At 38.3% G+C, this 27,141-nt stretch overlaps 1 protein-coding gene across 5 annotated transcripts in view; it reads right to left on the bottom strand.

Annotated features, from left to right (window-relative positions):
• The window catches only part of LOC139176077 (ATP-binding cassette sub-family C member 4-like), a 401,158-nt gene that overhangs the window by 43,166 nt on the left and 330,851 nt on the right, over window positions 1-27,141 (bottom strand). For 4 of the 5 annotated variants that reach the window (XM_070800386.1, XM_070800387.1, XM_070800388.1 and 1 more), the window contains 2 exons: window positions 16,559-16,714; window positions 8,259-8,348 (listed from right to left, as the gene is read on the bottom strand). In XM_070800386.1, the coding sequence (XP_070656487.1) occupies window positions 8,259-8,348; window positions 16,559-16,714 (246 nt within the window). Of the gene's footprint in view, window positions 1-8,258; window positions 8,349-16,558; window positions 16,715-23,973; window positions 25,526-27,141 lie in introns of those variants that run through there. The other variant, XM_070800389.1, reaches the window with a different exon arrangement.

Genomic DNA, 27,141 nt, shown 5'->3' with positions numbered 1-27,141 from the left:
CTTGGAGAATTTTGAGCATTACTTTGCTAGCATGTAAGATGAGTGCAACTGTGAAGTCGTTTGGACATTCTTTGGCATTGCCTTTCTTTGGGATTTGAGTGAAAAACTGACCTTTTCCAGTCCTGTGGCCACTACTAAGTTTTCTGAATTTGTTGGCATATTGAGTGCAGCCCTTTAACAGCATCATCTTTTAGGATTTGAAATAGCTCAACTGGAATTCCATCACCTCCACCACCTTTGTTCATAGTGATGCATCCTAAGGCCCATTTGACTTCACACTCCAGGATGTCTGGCTCTAGGTGAGGGATCACACCATCATGGTTATCTGGGTCATGAAGATCTTCTTTGTATAGTTCTTCTGTGTATTCTTGCCACCTTTCCTTAATATCTTCTACTTCTGTTAGGTCCATACCATTTCTGTCCTTTATTGTGCCCATCTTTGATGAAATGTTCCCTTTGTATCTTCAATTTTCTTGAAGCTATCTCTAGTCTTTCCAATTCTATTGTTTTACTTTTTTCTTTTCATTTTTCACTTAAGTGAAAGTGAAAGTGATGTCGCTCAGTCGTGTCCGACTCTGCCACCCGTGGACTGTAGCCCACCAAGCTCCTCCGTCCATGGGATTCTCCAGGCAAGAATACTGGAGTGGGTTGCCATTTCCTTCTCCATTTTTCACTTAGAAGACTTCCTTATCTCTCCTTGTTATTCTTTGGAACACTTCATTCAGATGAGTGTACATTTCCTTTTCTCCTTTGCCTTTCACTTTTTCTCAGCTATTTGTAAGGCCTCCTCAGGCAACAGTTTTGCCTTTTTGCATTTCTTCTTATTGGGGATGGTTTTGAACACCGCCTCCTGTACAATGTCATGAACCTCCATCCATAGTTCTTCAGGCACTCGTCTATCAGATCTATTCCCTTACTGTAAGGTACTCTAGTTGCCTGTGCTATACAGTAAATCCTTGTTGCTACTCTATTTTATGTATAGTAGTTTGTATCTGTGAATTTCGTACTCTTGATTGATCCCTCTCTTTCCCCTTTGGTAACCATAAGTTTATTTTCCATGACTGTAACTCTGTTTCTTTTTATACATACATTAATTTGCTTTATTTTTTAGAATCCACATATAAGTGATATAATATAATATTTGTCTTTCTCTGACTTCACTTAGGATGATTTTCTAGGTTTATCCATGTTGCTGCAAATAGCAATATTTCATTGCTTTTTATGTCTGTATAACACAATATACATACATATACACATATAATATATATATATAGATAGATAGATAGATATTTATGTGTGTATGTTGCCACATCTTCTTAAAGATGTTGTCTTGTCTGTTGACAGAAACTTGAGTTCCTTCTATATCTTGGCTATTGCAAATAGTACAGCAATGAACCCTGGGGTGCATGTTATTTCCAAGTTAGTATTTCCATTTTCCCCAGATATATACCCAGGAGTATAATTGCTGGATCATGTGGTAGCTCTATTTTTAGTTTTTTTAGGAACCTCCATACTGTTTTCCACACACCAATTTACATTCCCAACATAAGTGTCTTGGGGATTTCCCAAGTGGCTCAATGGTTAAAAAAAAAAAAAAAAAAAAAAATCCAGCTGCCAATGCAGGAGATGAAAGAAATGTGGGTTTGATCTCTGGGTCAGGAAGATCCCCTGGAGAAGGAAATGACAACCCACTCCAGTATTCCTGCCTGGAAAATCCTGTGGACAGAAGAGTCTGGCAGGCTACAGTTCATAGGGTTGCAAAGAGTAAAACATGACTGAGCATACACACACACAGCAGTGTGTTGGAGTTCCTTTTTTCCTACATCTTCTCTAGCATTTATTATTTATAAACTTTTTGATGATAGCCATTCTGACTGGTATGAGTTTGTACCTCATTGTGGTTTTGATTTGCATTTCTCTAATAATTAATAATGCTGAGCATCTTTTCATGTGTCTATTGGCCATCTGTATGTCTCCTTTGAAGAATTTCATAAATGTTTTTCAGTGAAAACTCAGGAAAACAAGACCACAACACAAGAAGTTATTTACCCCAGACTATGGATGTAGGTGGTATTTGTATTAATCTATCCTCATAAAATCAAAGTTGCAAGATTAAAGAATCAACTTTTTAACTGCCAAAGATAATCTTAAACTATATTGAGTTGCAGGGGTCAATGAACATTTGTTTTGGAGAAATATTATAGATTAAGAACAAAATTCAGACTGTGCTTGAAATTAAAGAACAGAGAGTAAATACACTTCAAATTAAAGGATTAAAGATTGATTAGTGATGGCCAATTAGCATACACAGAATTACAAAGGCAAATTACAAAACACCAGGGTGAGTGGGCAATGTTTTCATGGTATCCTAAATGCTGTAGTACTTCCATGAATGTTATCCTGAATTGCTTTCCTTATGAAAGTCTAATCTGTAGAAACGGGGATTCTGAGTATGGATTAAACATGGTATTAGTATTTAGTGATAGCATGAAAGATATGCAAAATCTGAAGGATAAGATATGGATTATGAGGGAAGTGGCTGAAAAGAAAATTATAAAATGAAAGTCAGCTTAATCACCCCCACCTCCACCACCTCATTACAAGGAAGAGGACTTACTGAATATTCTATGAAACATATTCCATAAATCTAAACTCAAGTGATAGGACTGATAAGAGTGTAACACTGCAAGACTTTCTCACTTTCCTTCTTAGTTGACTTTGGTAATCCTTGTAAATGCAAATTTGTCTTTCTTAAGACTGACATCATGACTGTGAGGAAATAACCTCAAACCTACTGGTGATTCAGGTGATATCTCATCATTAATCTGGTTTTTTACTTTCCTTCAAGTTGTCTACATATGCCTGACAAGGAATAAGCTGTTGTGAGGTGAAAATGCTTTCCAGAACACATGGTTTTCTGAGACTCTAATTTCATTTATGGATCAGAGATGGTTGACAATGCTATAAATATGAAGACCTTTTGTAGTGTAATCATATAATCAAGTTATAATTATTTGAATGGAAAAAAGACAAAAGAGACAGTAAACAATAACTAGGAGTTACAACTAGAGAATCTGAAAACATATCAAATAGTGTAATGCAGTGAAGTGAAGTGAAAGTCGCTCAGTCGTATCCAACTCTTTGAGATCCCATGGACAACAGTCCATAGAATTCTCCAGGCCAGAATACTGGAGTGGGTAAACTTTCCCTTCTCCAGGGGATCATCCCAATTCAAGGATCGAAACCAGATCTCCTGCATTGCAGGTGGATTCTTCACCAGCTGAGCCACAAGGGAAGCCCAAGAATACTGGAGTGGGTAGCCTATCCCTTTTCCAGTGGATCTTCCAGACCCAGGAATCCAACTGGGGTCTCCTGCATTGCAGTCAGATTCTTTACCAACTGAGCTATCAGAGAAGCCCAATAGTGTAATATTACTATTAAATTTCTTGAGTGAGATATTAGTATAATGTTATGTAGGAGAATGTTCTTGTTTTTAAAAGTGTATGTTTATGTATTTAGGATGAGTTTCAACTTAAAAAAAATTTCTGCAACTTACTTTCAAACAGTTCAGCAAAATATAGATGATAGAAGAGAGAAAGCAAATACAGAAAAAATATCAATAACTGGTGAATTTTGGTGAAGTTATATATGTGTTCATCATACCATTCCTTGCATATTCCTGTGATTTGAAAGCTTTAAAACAGAAAATTGGGACCTTGAACCTAGACAGCCTAGGCATAAGTCCTGCCTGGTCTGCCAACTGGGCAATTTCCTGAGCTTAATCTATCTTAGCTTCCTAAACTCTAAATAAGACTATAATATTGTAATATTGTAGTATTCCTTCCTTCCTCCTAATATTGTTAGAGTATAATGTGAGTCAGTATGTGTAGAATCTACAACAGAGGTTGATATGAAGAGATCAACAGATATTGCCCATTGTTAATAATGCTGTCAGCTATCCTCTCCTCATGCTCTACTTTGTTCATCTCCCTGCATGTTTCAGTACTGAGACTTTATTACACACACATTGGTGGTTTGCTTTTTACCTTCTCTATAAGAAGATAAACTCCAAAAGGATAGAGACTTTGCCTCCTCTGGTAACTGTGATAGCCCCAGAATCTGAAACACTGCCTATCCAAAAAACTCTCAATACATATTTGTTGGAAGTATGAATGAAGCAACAAGTGCATCTTATCTTGTGACATAACCTGTTTCTATAAGATAGGAAATAAATCCACACATAATTTTATATAATACCATTTTCTCATTAAATATCATTGTAAAATAAATATATTCCTTATAAAAACAATTAACTGGCCCCAAGATATCATAATATCTAACTTTAAACTATGGAAACCTTTTTTTAAAAAGTTGGTAATTTAAGAAAAACAGAGAAAATAACACTATTTGAAATTACATATATTGTATAGAATAGTTCAGATGATTTTTGAGCTTGGGAAAATAATAAACTACAGCAAAACTGAAAATAATAAGCTGAACTTATAGGACACCTCAGTTCTATCATCATAAACACTTTCAAATAACCTAGTAAATAAACCATCTTTCTCATACAGGTGCCAATGTCCCTCACAGAAGGTTAACACAGATGTAAGATGGTTTCCACATTTTATGAACCCTTACTTTTCAAAATGAAAGGCTGGTGTGGGCTGGAAAGAGACAGTGAAATCCAATCAGCAAATGGGGAAGAGCTATTACCAGAGCAGAGCCAGCAGTAAATGAAGTAAAGGGGAGCTTGTTCACCTAAATACAAGGCCCTGGGAAATGGGCCTGTGACCTGTCACCATAGCAAGGAATGAACCGCGTGTACAGGTTGCTGATGTCCAGATTTCTGTATCTTGGCTTCCTGTGTGATGAGACATACTTGTATTTTAACAGAGATACTATCAACGGTTCATATAATTGGATGTTTTCTGCACAGTTTTGACATGAAATACTATATTCTCAATTGTAAACTCCTGGATCAAAACTGTTTTATTTTTTCAGCGGAAGCAACACACTGCTGATTCATTTCCAGAGTTTTATCTACTGTGCTGTTTTAATCTTTGAGTGATAAAGTGCTTCATTTTTAAGCACTACTCTATATATTTGTAGACCTGCTGTTGTTTTTTTTAGGTTCTCTAACTTATAATTAACATTCTTCAGTGTATAGTAAGTTGGCTATTTTTCAGAAATTGAAAAACATATTTTTAACATATTTTGAAAAATAACCAAGATGAGAGGGACAGCATCCATAGGGCTATCTTCCTTATGGACGTTCATCTCTAACAGGAGAGAATGAAGAGGCAGAAATAGAGGACTTTAAAAAAATTTTAAAAGCATCTTTTCCTTTTAGTTAAATTTCTTTTTCTTTTTAATTTTTATTATTATTTTTTTCTTTTACTTTACAATATTGCATTGGTTTTGCCATACATCAACATGCATCCGCCACAAGAGTAAAATGGGTGCCCTCTTACTCTCAGGTCAACTGTATTAGTTTTGATTGACAGTTTCACCTTGGCTTTATTTATAAAGCAATGACTGGGGTTTTTAATCCACCTAAAAACTGACTTCATTGTTTAGACTGAGAAATCATCCCATCATGGTGTTCCTCTAGGAATTATTTCTTTATGAGATTTACATGTTTTCCAGTGAAGATCGGTAAACAATATATACAAAGGACAGAATGAAATAATTCCCAGAGGAACACAATGCTGGGATGATTTCTCACTTTAAGATATATCACTAAAATAGTAGGGTTAATTTCAGAAGCAATACAGAAAAACCACACACTTCACTTTGTGACATAAACTCATATTTATTTCTGTTTATGGAAAGTTCCAAATGTAGTCTAAATAAATGTAGATCTTAGTATCATGTACCACTCATCATTTTAGAATTGAGAGACTACTAAATTTTAATTTTAGCTCCTTCAGGTGAATTAACAAGTTAGGGCCAAGTTCTAAGAGAGTTTTTAACAGAATTTGTCTCCAATTAACATTTTTTTTCTGTCTATGGAATAATGTTTTCTAAAATTTTAAAGTAATTTTTCTGAGAATCTCTGAAGACACATGTCAAGCTCAGAAATAAACAGGGATATACCAGGGCTTCCAGTTAAAATGTGTCCCAATTTCACCAGTAAATGCATCCTATGACTGTGAGAGCAGTCTATCATCCTACCTTTATTTACACTTAGTGGTTTATTGTTCTCCCCACCTCTTTTCCTCTACAATTTCACTGTAGAAAGACTTACAAACTTAAGTGAAAGCAGAGGCCCACTGTTTTCCAATTAGGATAAGGTGAAGTAACCAGCCTGATTGAGGAAAGTAAAATTCCCACAATTGCTAGAAAGCAGGGTGGGTGTGTAAAGACTCAGTGCTGACAACCTTCAGAAACCAGAATTACTGGCAGGAAATTCTCAGACCTCCAAATCTGCTGACTCATAGTCAAAGGCCCTCTATGAATTACACATCTCAGTGCTATCCCAGGAAGAGTGACACCAAAAGATAAAAACACTGATTCTAAACAACAATGTGAGCAATTGCTTTCTGGTATTTTTGACCAAAAAAAAAAAAAAACAAATTTTTTTTTTTTAAGAAATAAGATACAATTCTCTAAAATGAGATAAAGTAAATATTCAGTGCCTATTTGTGCAACACATATTTTTTCAGGGCAAAAGACCTGGATAGGTATTTTCTATGAGAGCCTAGAAGTCTGCCTATTATTTAGAAGTCTAGGTAGAGTTTCTGCCATCAGTACCTTAGAATAAATTTGCAAAACTAGGGAAAATCCACAAAAATAATTAAAATTAAAAAAAAAAAAAAAAAAAAAACAAGAGCACCTTAACAGTCAAAATCCTTTTTATGCAAGACTGAGGAGGTTCAAAGTAGTGAGTCAAAGAGAAACATGACATAAATAATAGAAAATCCTCTAGAAATGAACTTAGTACAAAGCCTCAGCAAAAGCTCCAGAGTTGTGTCACCAGCATATGCTCTGTGGCATTGAATGATGCAGCTGCTAATAAATAATTATCACTTTTCAAATGTATAATATACCTTTAATAAACTCTTTCTTATGAAATTTCATACCATGTTACTGGCATGATCTCATTTATCTTTCTGTTAGTAATGAAAAACAACTGATATCTCCACATAGTAGATACTTCCTAAGATCAAAGGAATAAAAATGAATGTTGCAAATTAAGGTAATTAATTCCCTAGGTCACTAGTAGAATTTGAACACACAATTTTACCTTCTAGTTTAGTGTTCTACTAAGGACAAGAAAGAGGAGAGTGAAAAAACTGGCTTAAAGCTCAACATTCAGAAAACTGAGATCATGGCATCTGGCCCCATCACTTCATGGGAAATAGATGGGGAAACTGTGGAAACAGTGTCAGACTTTATTTTTGGGGGCTCCCAAATCACTGCAGATGGTGACTGCAGCCATGAAATTAAAAGACGTTTACTCCTTGGAAGGAAAGTTATGACCTACCTAGATAGCATATTCAAAAGCAGAGATATTACTTTGCCAACAAAAGTCCATCTAGTCAAGGCTACGGTTTTTCCAGTGGTCATGAATGGATGTGAGAGTTGGACTATAAAGAAAGCTGAGCGCTGAAGAATTGATGCTTTTGAACTGTGGTGTTGGAGAAGACTCTTGAGAGTCCCTTGGACTGCAAGGAGATCCAACCAGTCCAGCCTAAAGGAGATCAGTCCTGGGTGTTCTTTGGAAGGACTGATGCTAAAGCTGAAACTCCAATACTTTGGCCACCTCATGTGAAGAGTTGACTCATTGGAAAAGACCCTGATGCTGAGAGGGATTGGGGGCAGGAGGAGAAGGGGACGACAGAGGATAAGATGGCTGGATGGCATCACCGACTCAATGGACATGAGTTTGAGTGAACTCCGGGAGTTGGTGATGGACAGGGAGGCCTGGCACACTGTGATTCATGGGATCGCAAAGAGTTGGACACAACTGAGTGACTGAACTGAACTGCACTGAAGGGCAAGAAATGTAATGTATCTAATTGCTTTGGGTTCTAGGGAAAAAGGTAAAAGGGAAACATGATGAATTATACTGTTGGTTTTCATATTTACTCATTTCATCATACACACATTTTAAGTACATCCATGTCATCAATGTTCTCCTAGGAGGTGTGAAGTCAATTAAACTGTTAAGCTCCCTTAATTACCTACAATGCTTTTAAATGTACACACGTGAGATATTGATGCTAACAAGTTTATCATATTTAATAAATTACCTCTTCTAAGACATTCCATAGTTCCTCATCTGTATACTTATTAAAGGGATCCAGATTTTTCCTCATTGTTCCAGTGAACACAATAGGGTCCTAAATACAACAAAATAGAGAATGTTATTACTGCAGTCTCTTTTCATTTCATTCCAATTTTTAGAGAACAGATTTAAAATGCAAAAAAAAAAAAAAGAAAGAAAGAAAACAAAGTTTACTACAATCATTAATAGTAAGCTTGCAAATCCGTTCAATCACTTAGTCATGTCCAACTCTTTGTGACCTCATGGACTGCTGCAAAACACCAGGCTGCCCTGCCCTTCACCAACTCCCAGAGCTTACTCAAACTCATGTCCATCAAGTCAATGATGCAGTCCAACCATCTCATCCTCTGTCAAACCCTTTTCCTGCCTTCTATCTTTCCCAGCATCAGGGTCTTTTCAAATGAGTCAACTCTTCGCATCAGGTGGCTAAGTATTGGAGTTCCAGCTTCAGCATCAGTCCTTCCAATGAATATCCAGGACTGATTTCCTTTAGGATGGACTGGTTTGATCTCCTTGCAGTCCAAGGGACTCTAAAGAGTCTTCTCCAACACCACAGTTCAAAAGCATCAATTCATTTGTGTTCAGATTTCTTTATACTCCAACTTTCACGTCTATGCATAACTACTGGAAAAACCATAGCTTTGACTAGACAGACCTTTGTTGGCAAAGTTATGTCTCTGCTTTTTAATATGCTGTCTAGGTTGGTCATAGCTTTTCTTCAAAGGAGTAAGCATCTTTTAATTTCATGGCTGTAACCACCATCTGCAGTGATTCTGATCCAAAAATATATATATATATATCCAAAAAAATAAAGTCTTTCGCTGTTTCCATTGTTTCCCCATCTATTTGTCATGAAGTGATAGGATCGGATGTCATGCTCTTAGTTTTCTGAATGTTGAGTTTTAAGTCAACTTTTTCACTCTCCTTTTTCACTTTCATCAAGGGCTACTTTAGCTCTTCTTTGTTTTCTGCCCTAACGGTGGTGTCATCTGCATATCTGAGGTTATTGATATTTCTCCTGGCAATCTTGATTCCAGCTTCTGCTTCATCCAGCCCAGCATTTTTCATGATATACTCTGCATATAATTTAAATAAGCAGGGTGACAATATATAACCTTGACATACTCCTTTCTTGATTTGGAACCAATCTGTTGTTCCATGTCCAGTTCTAACTGTTGCTTCTTGACCTGCATACAGGTTTCTCTGTAGGCAAGTAAGTTGGTCTAGTATTCCCATTTCTTTAAGAATTTTCCAGAGTTTGTTGTGATCCACACAATGAAAGGTTTTGGCATAGTCAATAAAGCAGAAGTAGATGTTTTTCTGGAACTCTTTTGCTTTTTCAGTGATCCAACAGATGCTGGCAATTTGATCTCTGGTTCCTCTGCCTTTTCTAAATCCAGCTTGAACATCTAGAATTTCACAGTTTACTTACTGTTGAAGCCTGGCTTGGAGAATTTTAAGCATTACTTTGCTAGCATGTGAGATGAGTGCAATTGTGCAGTAGTATGAACATTCTTTGGCATTGCCTTTCTTTGAATTTGAATGAAAACTGACCTTTTCCAGTCCTGTGGCCACTGCTGAGTTTTCCGAATTTGTTGGCATATTGAGTGCAGCACTCTAACAGCATCACCTTTTAGGATTTGAAATAGCTCAACTGGAATTCCATCCATCACCTCCACTAACTTTGTTCATAATGATGCTTCCTAAGGTCCACTTAACTTCACACCAGAATGTCTGGCTCTAGGTGGGAGATCACACCATCGTGATTCTTTGGGTCATGAAGATCTTTTTTGTATAGTTCTTCTGTGTATTCTGGCTACCGCTTCTTAATATCTTCTGCTTCTGTTAGGTCCCTACCATTTCTGTCCTTTATTGTGCCCATCTTTGCATGAAATGTCCCCTCAGTATCTCTAATTTTCTTGAAGAGATCTCTAGTCTTTCCCATTCCATTGTTTTCCTCTGTTTCTTTGCACTGATCAGTGAGGAAGGCTTTCTTATCTCTCCTTGCTGAGACTGAGCAACTAAAACTAAAAATTAAATTTAAGCATTTCCCATTGCAATATGGGCACCCACTTACATCTATACTGCCAATTTAAAAGGATATATTGAGAGATTATTCATGTTCATTTAGCTGTAGTAGATGGCAGAACAGAGTTTAGTAAATAAGAGTATTTCCCTTTGTTCTACATGCCAAATATATATCTCAAAATCAGTAAAATTTTCATCAAAGCTTATTGAATAAAAAGAATTATCTATTAAAACATGAATTGTGGAACTGACTGTAAAAGTGCTCACAGTAGACACATATGCAAGGGCAGATAAGGATCAAAACAATAAAAACATATTATTATTACAGTATCAGGTACTACAGTACCTCTAGGCAATGAAGCAAATAAACTTATCTTATAAATAATCATTATAAAGATGTGTACAGGCAGAACACTTCAGTGTAGAGATTTACAGTAGAACATAAAAAATTCTTATATATACACTAAATCTGTTGGCCTAAGTATATTCTTTCTGAAGGTACACAATTAAGTCTCATTTAATAAGAATTAAACAGTTAAAGGAGCCTGGTGTGCTACAGTCCACAACGTTGCAAAGTGTTGGACATAACAACTGAACAACAACAATAAGAGTTAGCTGGCACAGCAGAGTCAGGGAAACAAATGCTCTTCGTCAATATAGCGTTTTAAATGGAGTACTAGCTTCAAACCTGTTTTTCATCATGGTATAAAGTTGATACTTTTAAAATGTAACCCTTCATACCATATTTAGTAGTAATTTTTCCCTTGTTACTACTGTAAGTTCACATTAGACATGTGACACAAAAATGGCCACTCTGAATCAGAGCATTTAGTGTAGCAAATTGATAATCCCTCAACACAACTGCAAGCCTGTAAACCTCAGTCTTACTGGACCTTTTTATATGGTCCTGGAAGATAAGACTCTCATTATCTTACAAAAAAGCCCTGCCCACTAACCTGGTGCTTAAAACAGCCTGGGACTCAGACAAACATCATACAAGTGGTTACAAATGGGGCAGATACAGAACAACAGTTTTAATGATTTCAGTCCCAAACCAGGAAACTGCCCTCCACTAATGTTTATGTAGTGTAACTATAGCTGCTGCTTCCTTGAGTCCTAAAAGCTCTGTCCTCATTTCTGTTCTGAGAATCTTTAAGGTGCAGCTCATCTCCCTGTTTCAAGAAGAAGGACCCAGAGTTGTTTTAAAATCTTAGTTTTCTTCTTCTTCTACTTCTTCTTCTTCTTTTTTTTTTTTTTTTGTAATCCTGTAGCTTCTAAACGAGTTTAATCCCTGGCTCAGGAAGATCCCCTGGAGGAGGAAATGGCACTCCAGTATTCTTGCCTGGAGAATCCCATGGGCAGAGGAGCCTGGCAGGCTACAGTCCATGGGGTCACAAAGAGTCAGACACAACTGAAGAGACTTAGCAGCAGCAGCCTCTAAATGAACTGATCATCGTCCATATTCAGAAGAAAGAGTATTGTTTGCCAGCAAAAGAAATGAATATAAGTCCTGTAAAGTTCTCTTTTGGTAGCTCCAGGGAGCAGTTCAAAGGGATTTAACAAAGACTTCTGACTGCATTGGTCTAGAGTCTAGTAATAGAACATCCACCTCTTCTGAGTTTTGTTCTCAATGAGGAAAAAGGGGGAAAGAAAGCCAGGTACTTTGGGATGTCTTAGAGAGAGACAGCTCTGGTTTACCTCTTTCAACCTACTGGAGAAAACTCGGGAAATAGAAATACCAAAAGAGCAGAGTGGGCTATTAAAAAAAATACCTAACTTTTGTCTTGATTTTTCAAAAACCTATTACATATAAAAATGAATCTGTTTAATCATAATAAACAGATCTGTGCTGATTTGTGCCAACCCTTGGTCTGTAATCATAAACACTCAATTTGCAAGGAATCTCTTTTCAACTGAAAACATTTTCTTTGTGCCAACAGCATAAGGGTTTCTAGGTACAGAGAGTCATCCAAAGAAGTTTTAAAATCCATTTTTTTAGATTCTTTTAGATAAGCAGCTACTACTTGAATGTAATCACTCCATGGTGTTCTTTCTGGGAAACATAACTACTTCACATCATGAGCATAAAGGATGCATACACTTCAGGCCCCTGTTGTTTAAGGAAAGTACCTAGGAAGTGCTTTCAGTTTTTACTTATTCCTGAAAATTTGAACACAAATTGAGGAGTACTTTCTTAAGAATATAGTATTTGTTTTTGAAAGCTTCCCGCCACCCCCCCACCCCCCCACCCCCCGCCCCATGACTCCAGGATTGATGCTCTATGACACCATTTCCCTGCCTCTGGCTCCTATGCAGGCCCTTGGTGCTATCACATCTCCCCCAGTTCTAACTTGCTCATGGTGGGGTCAACAGTGATGGGGATGAGCCTAGAGGGCAGAGAGAGAGAGAGAGAGAGATGATCCCAGAAGCTCGCTGCTGCTCCCAGGATCACAGGGAGCAGGGAGCCAGGGAAGATGGTGTGGGCCTGGCTCACCTGAGTGGGGCAACTCAAAGAAACAGCCTTGGGCTCCCTCTCTGCAGAATCTCCTCTCAGCTTCCTAGGTTCCCTAAATCAGGGTGTTGAGGCACAAGCATCACTGCTTCCCACTCCTTTGAGGAAGGGGGATATAAGCTTTTTGCACTCAGACAAGTAACTTTAAGTAATCAAGTCAACAGATTTTCTCCATCTCTGTAGTCAGCAAGACATTGTAAAGAGAAAGGACTCTTGGCTGGGGAGGGCTAAGATTTTTAGTATCTTCTGACATTTATTAACCCATGACACATAAGTGAATAAACTTGTTTCTAAACTGATACTGTTCAAGTGAAGGACATAGCACTAGAAGAAATATCTTCTGGTTTTGATCTATACTTTTTCACTTTTGTTACATTCTAGAGAATCGCCAAGATATTTCCTGAGAATTATACTTCTTTAAGAAGCAGAACAAAGGAAAACAGAATCAGAGACCAAGAAGAAATGGTCAATTCAACTTTCCATGATCACAGCAGCCAGATACTGGTTTTATATGAAGCATTCCACACACAGACCTATTAAGTCCTCACAATAGTTCAAGGAGTTGGTACTTGTTAGCTGCCTTGTAAGGGAGAGAAAATTGAGGTGCACAGAGATGGAATACCATATCCCATATTCTTCTTCACTATTCTCTACTGCTTGCCTGCTTGTTGCTGTTGTTGTTCAGTCACTAAGTTGTGTCTGACTCTTTGTGATCCCATAGACTGCAGCATGCCAGGCTTTCACTATCTCCCAGAGTTTGCTCAAACTCATGTCCATTGGGTCAATGATGCAATCCAACCATCTCATCCTCTGTCACCCCCTTTTCCTCCTTCCTGCAATCTTTCCCAGCATCAGAGTCTTTTCTAAAGAGTCAGTTCTTCACATCAAGTAGCCAAAGTATTGGAGCTTCAATTTTGGCATCGGTCCTTCCAATGAATATTCAGGGTTGATTTCCTTTAGGATTGACTGGCTTAATCTCCTTGTTGTTGAAGAGACTCTCAATCATCTTCTCCAGCACCACAGTTTGAAAGCATCAAATCTTCAGTGCTCATCCTTCTTTACGGTCCAACTCTCACATCTGTGCATGACTACTAGAAAAACCATAGCTTTGTCTATACAGACCTTTGTCAGCAAAGTGATGTCTCTGCTTTTTAATATGCTATCTGGGTTTGTCATAGTTTTTCTTCCAAGGAGCAAGTGTCTTTTAATTTCATGGCTGCAGCCACCATCTGCAATGATTTTGATGAAAAGGACTTTTTTTTTTTTTTTTTTTTGGTGTTAGTTCTATAAAGTCTTGTAGGTCTTCATAGAACCATTCAGCTTCACCTTCTTCAGCATTAGTGGTTGGGGCATAGACTTGGATTACTGTGATGTAGAATGGTTTGCCTTGGAAACAAACCAAGAGCATTCTGTCATTTTGCGATTGCAGCCAAGTACTGCATTTCAGACTCTTCTGTTGATTATGAAGGCTACTCCATGTCTTCTAAGAAATTCTTGCCCACGGTAGTAGATATAATGGTCATCTGAATTAAATTCACCTATTCCCATCTGTTTTAGTTCACTGATTTCTAAAATGTTGATGTTCACTCTTGCCATCTCCTGTTTGACCACTTCCAATTTACCTTGATTCATGAACTTAACATTCCAGGTCCCTATGCAATACTGTTCTTTACAGCATCAGACTTTACTTTTACCACCAGACACATCCACAACTGGGCATTGCTTCCACTTTGGTTCAGCCTCTTTATTTCTTCTGGAGCTATTTTTTCACTCTTCTCCATTAGCATATTGGAAACCTACTGACCTGAGGGGTTCATCTTTCAGTGTCATATCTTTTTGCCTTTTCATACTGTTCATTGGGTTCTCAATGCAAGAATGCTGAAGTGATTTGCTTGCCTCATTAAAATCTTTTATTAATCACTCATTTATTAAAGTCTCCCCAAAGCATCCATACACTCTGTAATTCTTAAAGCCCCACAGTTTCAAAAAAAGCCCTGCAGGGAGATAATCACCTTTATTTATTTATTTTTAATTTAAATTTGTTGTAATTGGAGGCTAATTACTTTACAATATTGTATTGGTTTTGCAATACATCAACATGAATCCACCACAGGTGTACACATGTTCCCCATCCTGAACCCCCCTCCCACCTCCCTCCCCATATCATCCCTCTGGGTCATCCCAGTGCGCCAGCCCCGAGCATCCTGTATCCTGCACTGAACCTGGACTGGTGATTCGTTTCTTATATGATATTATACATGTTTCAATGCCATTCTCCCAAATCTCCCCACCCTCTCCCTCTCCCACAGAGTCCAAAAGACTGTTCTATACATCTGTGTCTCTTTTGCTGTCTCACATACAGGGTTTTCATTACCATCTTTCTAAATTCCATATATATGTGTTAGTATACTGTATTGGTGTTTATCTTTCTGGCTTACTTCACTCTGTATAATACGCTCCAGTTTCATCCACCTCATTAGAACTGATTCAAATGTATTCTTTTTAATGGCTGAGTAATACTCCATTGTGTATATGTACCACTGGTTTCTTATCCATTCATCTGCTGATGGGCATCTAGGTTGTTTCCATGTCCTGGCTATTATAAACAGTGCTGCGATGAACATTGTGGTACACGTGTCTCTTTCAATTCTGGTTTCCTTGGTGTGTATGCCCAGCAGTGGGATTGCTGGGTCATAAGGCAGTTCTATTTCCAGTTTTTTAAGGAATCTCCACACTGTTCTCCATAGTGGCTGTACTAGTTTGCATTCCCACCAACAGTGTAAGAGTGTTCCCTTTTCTCCACACCCTCTCCAGCATTTATTGCTTGTAGACTTTTGGATAGCAGCCATTCTGACTGGTGTGAAATGGTACTTCATTGTGGTTTTGATTTGCATTTCTCTGATAATGAGTGATGTTGAGCATCTTTTCATGTGTTTGTTAGCCATCTGTATGTCTTCTTTGGAGAAATGTCTATTTAGTTCTTTGGCCCATTTTTTGATTGGGTCATTTATTTTTCTGGAATTGAGCTGCAGGAGTTGCTTGTATATTTTTGAGATTAGCTGTTTGTCAGTTGCTTCATTTGCTATTATTTTCTCCCATTCTGAAGGCTGTTTTTTCACCTTGCTTATGGTTTCCTTTGTTGTGTAGAAGCTTTTAAGTTTAATTAGGTCCCATTTGTTTATTTTTGCTTTTATTTCCAATATTCTGGGAGGTGGGTCATAGAGGATCCTGCTGTGATGTATGTCGGAGAGTGTTTTGCCTATGTTCTCCTCTAGGAGTTTTATAGTTTCTGGTCTTACATTTAGATCTTTAATCCATTTTGAGATAATCACCTTTAAAAAGTTAACTTTATTTCCCATAGCAAAATTCCATCAGTAAGACACAACCTGTGTTTCCCTATAGAATCATCTCCAGTGCTAAATCATTTATCATATTGTTCTCAGAATTGTGTGCTATCAGTGGATAAAACTGTGGCATCTGGCAAAATTTTGAGTCTAGAAATCTATCTGGATAAGTTATTAAATCACATACACACAAACCAAAATAACAAACAACAAAACCTGGTTTCTGATTAAAGTATCTGTTGAAAATACCTGCTGTTAAAAATATGCTCTACTGAGGGGGAAAATATTAACCCTTTCATTTTTTAAAATCAATCAAATTAAAAGCAATTAAACTTGGATACTGGATGAAAAGAACATGTGAGACTATTCTGATGTACATACTTGAGGTATGATTGACATTTTCTTCCTTAAATCATGAAGTCCAATTTCAGTTGTCAAGATCTTATCAATACAAATTCTACCTTCAGGCTCTGACAATCTAAAGAGGGCAGCAACGAAAGAACTTTTTCCAGCTCCTGTTCTTCCCACGATGCCAACCTGTGAAGAGATCCAGGAGGGATTAAGAACTAACAATATGCAATAAACCTGGGAGAAACCCTGGTGGTTGAAGATAAATTTTAAAAGCTCTATATTGAATATAGTCTATACATTTTTCAACCATGGCACTATTGACATTTTTGTTTAAATACTTCATTGTTATGGGGTGGGAGGCTGTCCTGTGTATTGTAGGATGTTTAGCAGTAGCCATGGACTCTACCCACTAGAGGCCAGAAGCACACCTAAACTGTCAACCAAAAATGTCAGATGTTGACAAATGTCTTCGGGTTGAGATCCCCTGGTCCAAAGAAGAGTTAAAAATAACAGAATCAATCTACTAGCAACAAAAAATCAGAAGTTGCCTAAGTGTTCCATAAGAAATAAATCTTTAGTTTTTATTTCTACTGTCTGCATATTTTGAACCTTGAGAATTTTGTGGATAATTTCATAGAGATATCAACAAATCAAATCAGAACTGTTACGTATACATAAGTATACATTTTCCCAGAGTTCTATTATTTAAAAGGGCTTATTCTCTGGGCTTCCCAGGTAGCGCTGGTGGTAAAGAACCTGTTTGCCAATGCAGAAGACGTCAATGATGTAGGTTCAATCCCTAGGTTGGAAAAACTCCCTGGAGTAGGAAATTGCAACCCACTCCAGTATTCTTGCCTGGAGAATCCCATGGACAGAGGAGAATGGCAAGCTAAAGTCCATAGGGTCGCAAAGAGTCAGACACGACTAAGTGACTGAGCACACATACATTCTCTGGTAGAGAAACTAAATCACTTCAACGTATTAAATACCTTGGTTATGTTCTGTCTTGAAAGGAATCATTTTAAAATTGTAAAATACTCACCTCAGTGTCTTAAGAGACAGTAGCCAGTACGCAAAACACATATAATAAAATCAACAACAACACAAACAACATTTGCTATTTATATGGAACCTTTCATCTGAACAGTTCAAAAGGCATTTTACAAACCAATTAATACTTATAGTTAAACCTTGGAAAGATATATGTCAAGTATCAGTCTGGTTATTTAAAACCAAGGCATAATGAAATTAGTACATTAAAAATAAGATCAAAGAATCACAATAATGCAGGTAAAATGCTGGTTAGGAATGAAACTGTATTATAAAAGTTGGCTTTTCACTGTGTGCTATAAACATGCATGCAGAGCACAATATAAAGTAGCCTAGACATGGGAGCAAACTAAATGTCCATTAACAGAGGAATCGATAAAGAAGATGTGATACATATATAAAGGGAATACTGCTACTGCTGCTAAGGTGCTTCAGTCGTGTCCGACTCTGTGCGACCCCATAGACGGCAGCCCACCAGGCTCCCCCGTCCCTGGGATTCTCCAGGCAAGAACATTGGGGTGGGTTGCCATTTCCTTCTCCAAAGGGAATACTACTCAGCCATAAAAAGTCATGAAATGTTACCATTTGCAGCAACATGGATGGACCAAGAGATTATAGTAAGTGAAGTAAATCAGACAAAGGCAAAGAAAATATCATGTTATCACTTACATGTGGAATCTTAAAAAAATGATACAAATGAACTTATTTACAAAACAGAAAGAGACTCACAGACATAGAAAACAAATTTATGATTACCAAAGGGGAAAGTGGTAGGGGGATAAACTAGGAATTTTGGAGTAACATATACACACTACTTCTGGAGGAGGGCATGGAAACCCACTCTAGTATTCCTGCCTGGAGAATCCTCATGGACAGAGGAGCCTGGCAGGCTACAGACCATGGGGTCTCAGAGTCAGACACAACTGAGTGACTAAGCATAGCACAGCACATACACATTACCATATATAACATTAAAAAGGTCCTACCCTATAGCTTCCTTGGTGGTTAAGACAGTAAAGCATCTGCCTACAATGTGGGAGACCCAGATTCAACCCCTGGGTTGGGAAGATCCCCTGGAGAAGGAAATGGCAACCCACTCCAGTACCCTTGCCTGGATGGAGGAGCCTGGTGGGCTACAGTTCATGGGGTCACAAAGAGTAGGACACGACTGAGCAACTTCACTTCACCATATAGCACAAGGAACTATACTCAGTATTTTGTAATAACCTATATGGAAAAAGAATCTATATATCTGAATCCCTTTGCAATACACCTGAAAGTAATACAACATTGTAAATCAACCATACTTCAATAAAAATAAATAAAAGCATGCATGCAGAAACTGGCTTTTTTATAGCAATGAGCTTGCATAACTGCAGATTCCCTAATGAGAGCTTCTCAAAAGATGATTTCCTCTCTATTTAGGAATTTGGAATTGATGATGTGCATAAGACATGCTTTCAATCATTTGTAAATTAATTCAGTTAGTAAATTTTTAAAATTCACAGCTTTAAACAGAGAAGAGTTAAATCTTTCTGAGCACTTATTATATTCTGGGAACCTTACATATTTTCTCATTTGAATACCTTCAAAGTTCCAAAGCTTAATCTGTAAGATCAATAATGGCACTTCAAAAAGGAATTTATCTTTACAGAGATTACATGTAAGAAAAGTAGCTTTAGTTGATTTATCTTTATAGCCAATTTTCTATCTTAATTTATTTAATACTGACGGGTCATTTTCTGCATATAGGCAAGTTCTTCTGCATACATGAATAGCTCATATGTTCTCTGTACAGGCTGATCTGGGCAACATGGCAGGTTCAGTTCCAGACCACTGCAATAAAATAAGTATTGCAATAAAACAAGTCACACTTTTTTAGTTTCCCCATGTATATAAAAGTTCAGTTCAGTTCAGTTCAGTTCAGTTACTCAGTCGTGCTTTGCTATACTATAGTCTGTCATGTGAGAAATAGCATTATATCTTAAAAAACAGTATTAGTATCTTAATTAAAAAAAAAAACTTTGTTTAAAAATGCTATCAACTGAGCCTCTGGCAAATTATAGCAGTAACATCAAAGATCATTGATCACAGATCATAACAAACATAATAATAATAATGTTTGAAATATTGTGAGAATTACCAAATGTGACCCAAAGACATGAAATTAGCAAATTCTGTAGGGAAAATGGTACTGATCCACATGTTTGAGGCAGGGTTGCCACAAATGTTCAATTTGCAAAAAATGCAGTATCAGTCAAGCGCAATAAAACCAGGTATCCCTGTATTTCTGGGTGTTCTCGTATGTGAATCAAAACACATCAGGACACAGGTGAGAACTGTGTTGTAAGAATGTGTGTGAGCAGGACTATAAACTACAAACTCCAAAAAGGAGAGTAAGAAAAAGGTAACTCAAAGAAAATCTGGCCCAGGCTATTTCTACTGTTCAGTTTTCAAAGCTATGTCTGGAAATCTTTCCCAGGTCACCAAAGGATTTTGCTAAGTGCCTGTGGGGAATGTCACCAATATTAGTAATTTTACATTCCTAAATCCAAAGGTACTTGGAAACAGTCTTACCTCAGCTTTACAACTGCTCCTTTTTGTTTTTCCAACCAGGCCAAGGTTGGTCTCTGACAACCACACCAACTTGTTGACATCTGCCCCCAGATCTATCTCCATACTGATACATTGAACTCCACATGATTAACATCAAATGCCCCCACAAAACAGCCACTTCTTCTGACTTTCCTACTTTAATCTCATTACTTCTTTCCCAGGCTCAATTGTACACTTTATTTGCAGCTTTCCCTGATTCCATCATGGTACCAAGGCCTACAGATTCTATATCTGCAATGTTTCATGACTCAATCCCTTATTTTAATGACCATAATCATTATGTGAGTAACAGGCTGTGTTAGCTTTTAAAAAGCCAAACAAATCTTTTTATTAATCATAATCAGTGCAAATAAATCTAGAAAGTAAATAAATACTAGTCATCACCACTGCACGCCAATAAATCCATTCCTAAGATATTGATGTATTTTCTTTCTGGATGTGTGTGTATATTGAAGACAAAAACTCATTTAAACAAAAAGAGATATGAACATATTGCAATTTGTTTTCATTTAATATTCACTAAAATATTTATTTTAATGACTATATAATATTATAGTATGTGTGCTAATTTATTTAATAAACCCCCTATTGGTGGATATTTGCTGCTGCTAAGTCACTTCAGTCGTGTCTGACTCTGTGTGATCCCATAGACAGCAGCCCACCAGGCTCCCCTGTCCCTGGGATTCTCCAGGCAAGAACACCGGAGTGGGTTGCCATTTCCTTCTCCAATGCATGAAAGTGAAAAGTGAAAGTGAAGTCGCTCAGTCGTGTCCAACTCTTAGCGACCCCATGGACTGCAGCCTACCAGGCTCCTCCATCCATGGGATTTTCCAGGCAAGAGTACTGCAGTGGGGTGCCATTGCCTTCTCATTGGTGGATATTTAGGCAGTCTCTAATATTTTGCTAATATAAATAACTGTGTGTTAAATACCCTTGAAGCCAAATCTTTGCAAACAACTGTCATTATTTTCTTAAGATAAGTTCTAATATGTGGGATTGCCAAGAAACAGGTATGAACTACTTTTTAAAGTAGACTCTTAAGTACTGCCAAACTACCTCCAGAAATATGATAGCAATTTCTACTCTCAGCTGTTTCCCTGCACATTCACAAACCCATGTGTTATAACTTAGTTTTAATTTACATCAGTTTGATTTCAAAATGTGGAATCACATTCCCAGGACATCTTCCTGGAGGCACAAGAATTCCTGGCTCCCTGCCTCTCACGTCTGCCCACTCTGGTGCACGTGCTCTCACTTCTCAGATTAACCTCAGGAAGGCCAGTTCTGTGCCCATCGCTCCACCCCAGGATATCTGACCTCTCCATTCTTCACGTCTATGAGTCAGTTTCCTTGGGGTCACTAGGTAGTTGTGGAGTTGGACATGAAAGTGTGTTATACATCTGATAGTTCACTTAACTGAATACTAGGTGCCTAGGTCTTCATTCACAGAATCAGAGCATCATGATTTGCTTATGCTAGCCCCACTTCCTGGAATGACTGTCACATACACTTCCACCTGCTAAAATTCTAACCACAAGTCACTAAAGCCTCTCTTACCTGTGTAATTCCTTGGAAATTCTGCACTTCTCCCCTCATGGGGGCTTGTTTCAACCCTAACAGATGTTATACCATCTTTTAATAAACTTCCATAAAAGTTCTTACAAAGTTAATACAGACTTCTTCTTATTCTTCAACTGGACTATATGTGTTGACAGTAGGATCCGCATTGGATTTGCCTTTGTATTATTTGTGTTACCTATGGTGTCCTGTGCAAAAGAGGCTTCTGTAGGGAGCTGAGGATTTTAACTCAGGCTGGAGAAATGTATGAAAGATCTATTACTATATTGTTTAGGAATGTGATAAGCTGGACAGAGAAACAGGCACAACAGATGGATTCTATAGCCATAAATACAATTGCAAATGGCTAAGCTTCTCATTTTCATGAGATAGACAGTTTATAAGTAAACAAAGTATAAGTGGTTATGGTCATTTTACACCTTATGAAAATGAAAGCTATCTTTGTCCAAGCATGTACTGCATGCTGATGTCCATGCTGGGTGTTTTATGTATCTTCTGTTGTTTAAGTTGTACAACTACCTTAGAGATTAGGTCCTGTTGCCTCCATTTTGCAAAAGAGAAGATCAAGGCTTAGTTAGATTAACTAGTCTGCCTGAAATAATAAAGCTTTTAAGTGCCAGGATGGGACTCATTCCACATATATTAGGTTCTTTTTCATTCTGCTGATGACCTCTTTATCATCTGGTTGGCCTGACTCCCTATTATGTCCCTCTGGCTAACTAGAACAGAGAAAGTGGGGAGAGGTGTAGCCACAGTTAAAGGAACAGACCTAACATGGAGATCCTATGGCCAGAGAGTTTAAGCAAGATGTGGATACGGGTGAGTATAAAGTAGTGTGTGGGACAAGAAGGACAAAATCTCTGAACAAAGAGCAAAACTGAGATCAGGTGGGCAGGCTGTCAGGAGGAAAAACCAGCACCTACAGGTGGGCTGGGGAAGAGCCCTACAGCTAAGTGGGATACAAGGTTCCCCAGGAAACAGGTCAAACAGACCTCAGGCACTGCTTGGGGCAGCAAGACTCATTTTTGATCCCATTAGGTGGTGAAAGAGCTGCACATACACTGCTGTGCGGGGCTGTCTCTGATTCTAGGTCCAGGCAGGACTGAGCCTGTGGGAAATCCCTCCAGTCTTTGAAGGAGGGTGGTGTGGAGAAGGCTGGAGCAGGATGAAAACTGCCTGTGATGAAGATAGACTCACTGAAAAGATGGAAAGAAATGCAGTGGACATGAAAAGATGCTCAACAGCACTCATTATCAGAGAAATGCAAATCAAAACCACTATGAGGTACCATTTCACACCAGTCAGAGTGAATGCTATCCAAAAGTCTACAAGCAATAAATGCTGGAGAGGGTGTGGAGAAAAGGGAAACCTCTTACACTGTTGGTGGGAATGCAAACTAGTACAGCCACTATGGAGAACAGTGAGGAGATTCCTTAAAAAACTGGAAATAGAACTGTATGACCCAGCAATCCCACTGCTGGGCATGCACACCAAGGAAACCAGAATTGAAAGAGACACGTGTATCCCAGTGTTCATCGCAGCACTGTTTATAATAGCCAGGACATGGAAACAACCTAGATTTCCATCAGCAGATGAATGGATAAGAAAGCTGTGGTACATATACACAATGGAGTATTACTCAGCCATTAAAAAGAATACATTTGAGTCAGTTCTAATGAGGTGGATGAAACTGGAGCCTATTATACACAGTGAAGTAAACCAGAAAGAAAAACACCAATACAGTATACTAACGCATATATATGGAATTTAGAAAGAGGGTAACAATAACCCTGTATACGAGACAGCAAAAGAGACATTGATGTATAGAATAGTCTTTTGGACTCTGTGGGAGAGGGAGAGGGTGGGATGATTTGGGAGAATGGCACTGAAACATGTATAATATCATATATTAAATGAGTCGCCAGTCCAGGTTTGATGCACGATACTGGATGCTTGGGGCTGGTGCACTGCAACGACCCAGAGGGATGGTATGGGGAGGGAGGAGGAAGAAGGGTTCAGGATGGGGAACACATGTATACCTGTGGCAGATTTATGTTGATATATGGCAAAACCAATACAATATTGCAAAGTTAAAAAATAAAAAAAATAAAAATAAAACCACAAAAAGATATGACACACATTAAAAAAAAAAAAAAAAAAAAGAAATGCAGTGGAATCACACAGTCTTAGACTATAACATAAAGGCATGATTTGCAGAATATAAATATGAATCTGTAGGGTGGTAAGTGATACAGAACTTTCTAGAGTCTCATGCTCAGACACAAGAGGGGTTTGGGTGATTCATGAGCTCAATTTCAAACTATCAAAGAATGTTTCATGGAAATCATGGGTTATTAGTCATCAAACACTGTACGGGAGAGAAAGCTCTTCACTAGGAGGTCTTTTTCAAATTTGATGCTGAGTCAAGAAGTCTGGATAAGAATGGGATTCTTCATATTTAAGAAGCTCTAGGAGATGCAGGTGCGTTGACCCTTGCACCACAGTCTGGGTCATGAGGAATTAGGAAGTTGGTAGAGAAAGTGGGACAATTTGGGAGTGGGGGGAAGGGTTGCTGAGGAAACACATAAACAAGGAGAAAATGCAGGAAAATAACATATTTGCATATTATATCAAGGTCTAGTAAGCATATATAAAAATGTATTATCCAAGTAATAACTCTGAGCAAGAAAAAAAAATATAACAAACCAACATCAATCTACCTCTAGAGGTGAAAAATGCTTTAAAATAGCCTAGGACTCTCTAAAATGATCAAATAAACCATCAAATCATCTAAATGAAAAACTCAACCCATGTTCAATATCTACGCAGAAGCCTAAGGTGCTATTTACCTCGTTTTTTGCTTGCTATTTCTTCTATAAATTAGAAACCACCATCAGATCAGATCAGATCAGATCAGTTGCTCAGTCATGTCCAACTCTTTGCGACTCCATGAATCGCAGCACGCCAGGCCTCCCTGTCCATCACCAACTCCTGGAGTTCACTCAGACTCACGTCCATCAAGTCAGTGATGCCATCCAGCCATCTCATCCTCTGTTGCCCCCTTCTCCTCCTGCCCCCAATCCGTCCCAGCATCAGAGTCTTTTCCAATGAGTCAACTCTTCACATGAGGTGGCCCAAGTATTGGAGTTTCAGCTTTAGCATTATTACTTCCAAAGAAATCCAAGGGCTGATCTTCAGAATAGACTGGTTTGATCTTCTTGCAGTCCAAGAGACTCTCAAGAGTCTTCTCCAACACCACAGTTCAAAAGCATCAATTCTTCGGCGGTCAGCCTTCTTCACAGTCCAACTCTCACATCCATACATGACCACTGGAAAAACCATAGGCTTGACTTTTGTTGGCAAAGTAATGTCTCTGCTTTTGAATATGCTATCTAGGTTGGTCATAACTTTCCTTCCAAGGAGTAAGCATCTTTTAATTTCATGGCTGCAGTCACTATCTGCAGTGATTTTGGAGCCCCCAAAAAATAAAGTCTGACACTGTTTCCACTGTTTCTCCATCTATTTCCCATGAAGTGATGGGACCGGATACCATGATCTTCATTTTCTGAATGTTGAGCTTTAAGCCAACTTTTTCACTCTCCACTTTCACTTTCATCAAGAGGCTTTTGAGTTCCTCTTCACTTTCTGCCATAAGGGTGGTGTCATCTGCATATCTGAGGTTTTTGATATTTCTCCCAGCAATCTTGATTCCAGCTTGTGTTTCTTCCAGTCCAGCATTTCTCATGATGTACTCTGCATATAAGTTAAATAAGCAGGTTGACAATACACAGCCTTGATGTACTCCTTTTCCTATTTGGAACTAGTCTGTTGTTCCTAGCTCCAGAGAGCAGCCTCAGTTAGTCACATGGCAAAAGCCTGCTTCTTAGTATTTCCAGTTTCAGTGTAGGTTGGAAAAATAGTAACTGTACCTCATGATGCAATCCTGTCCTTAAAATCACCATAGGCGATGTTTGCTTACTAGCAGTTAAGTATGTCCATTAGATTTCCCATCATAAACATATGTGAAATCACCTTATGAACATGCTGCCTGGTTATAATCTTTAAACACAGAAATGAAATTAAAGGTGATACTGTGAGTGGACCATGACACAAATCAAAAGTCAAGTAACTGAAGTTATTAATTCAGTCTCCAGATTCAATCATCCCTCAAACATTTTAGAAGCTCAGCTAGTCCTATGATTTGAGAATTTTAAGGTAAAAGAATGCAAATGTGTTATGTCCCTAAGATATAGATAATTAATATTTGATGTCTTTGTGGGAAATTTAAGACAGGAGCAAACTGACAGAATTATGTTTACGGTGGGAAATCTGATGGACATACTTAACTGCTAGTAAGAAAACTTCACCTATGGTGATTTTAAGGACAGGATTGCATCATGAGGTACAGTTACTATTTTCCCAACCTACACTGAAACTGGAAATACTAAGGAGCAAGCTTTTGCCATGTGACTAACTGAAGCTGCTCTCTGGACTGTAGCCCGCCAGGTTCCTCTGTGCATGGGGATTTTCCTGGCAAGAATACTGAAGTAGGCTGCCATGTCCTCCTCCAGGCCCTGGATATCATTTGGGCATTAAATTCAATATTCTTTCATGTCACAAGGGCTTCCCAGGTGGTGCTAGTGGTAAAGAATCCACCTGCCAATGCAAGTAGAGGTAAGAGACCTCTGTTCGATCCCTGGGTTGGGAAGACCCCCTGGAGAAGGAAATGGCAACCCATTCTAGTATTTTTGCTTGGAAAATCCCATGACCAGAGGAGCCTGGAGGGCTGCAGTCCATAGTGTCACACAGAATCACAAGGGTATCATTTATTAAATATGGCTATGGTCCACTAGGTGGGTCTGAGGTAGAAGGAGGAGGAGGAAGAAGGTCTGAGGAGAAGGAAATGGCAACCCATTCTAGTATTTTTGCCTGGAAAATACCATGACCATAGGAGCCTGGAGGGCTGCAGTCCATAGCATCACACAGAGTCACAAGGGTATTATTCATTAAATATGGCTATGGTCCACTAGGTGGGTCTGAGGTAGACCCACCTAGTGGGTTTTAAACAGCAGTTCCTAAAGTATTTAACACATCTAGGAAACTGGTTACTTACAAGGAGTTGCCTTGTGTGTATGTTTTGGTTACTGGTTGCACTTATCCATGTATTATTCACTCAACCTCGCAGCCGGCAGTCCCTCAGCACTTTCTGTGTGCCCTGCAGAACACTTTCTGAGGAACAGAGCTAAAAATAAGATGTTCCCTGATCTTTAGAAGCCTTAGGGTATTCTGGGATATAGACTAAAAATTACAAAGCATGTGAAGATGCTCTCTTTTATTTTAATTGTGGTAAAATACATATAACATACACT

The sequence above is a fragment of the Bos indicus genome, chromosome 12, assembly GCF_029378745.1.
Source record: "Bos indicus isolate NIAB-ARS_2022 breed Sahiwal x Tharparkar chromosome 12, NIAB-ARS_B.indTharparkar_mat_pri_1.0, whole genome shotgun sequence".
Classification (NCBI taxonomy): domain Eukaryota; kingdom Metazoa; phylum Chordata; class Mammalia; order Artiodactyla; family Bovidae; genus Bos; species Bos indicus.
The sequence above is the reverse complement of the archived record's forward strand: the minus strand, read 5'-3'. Positions and strand labels throughout refer to the sequence as shown.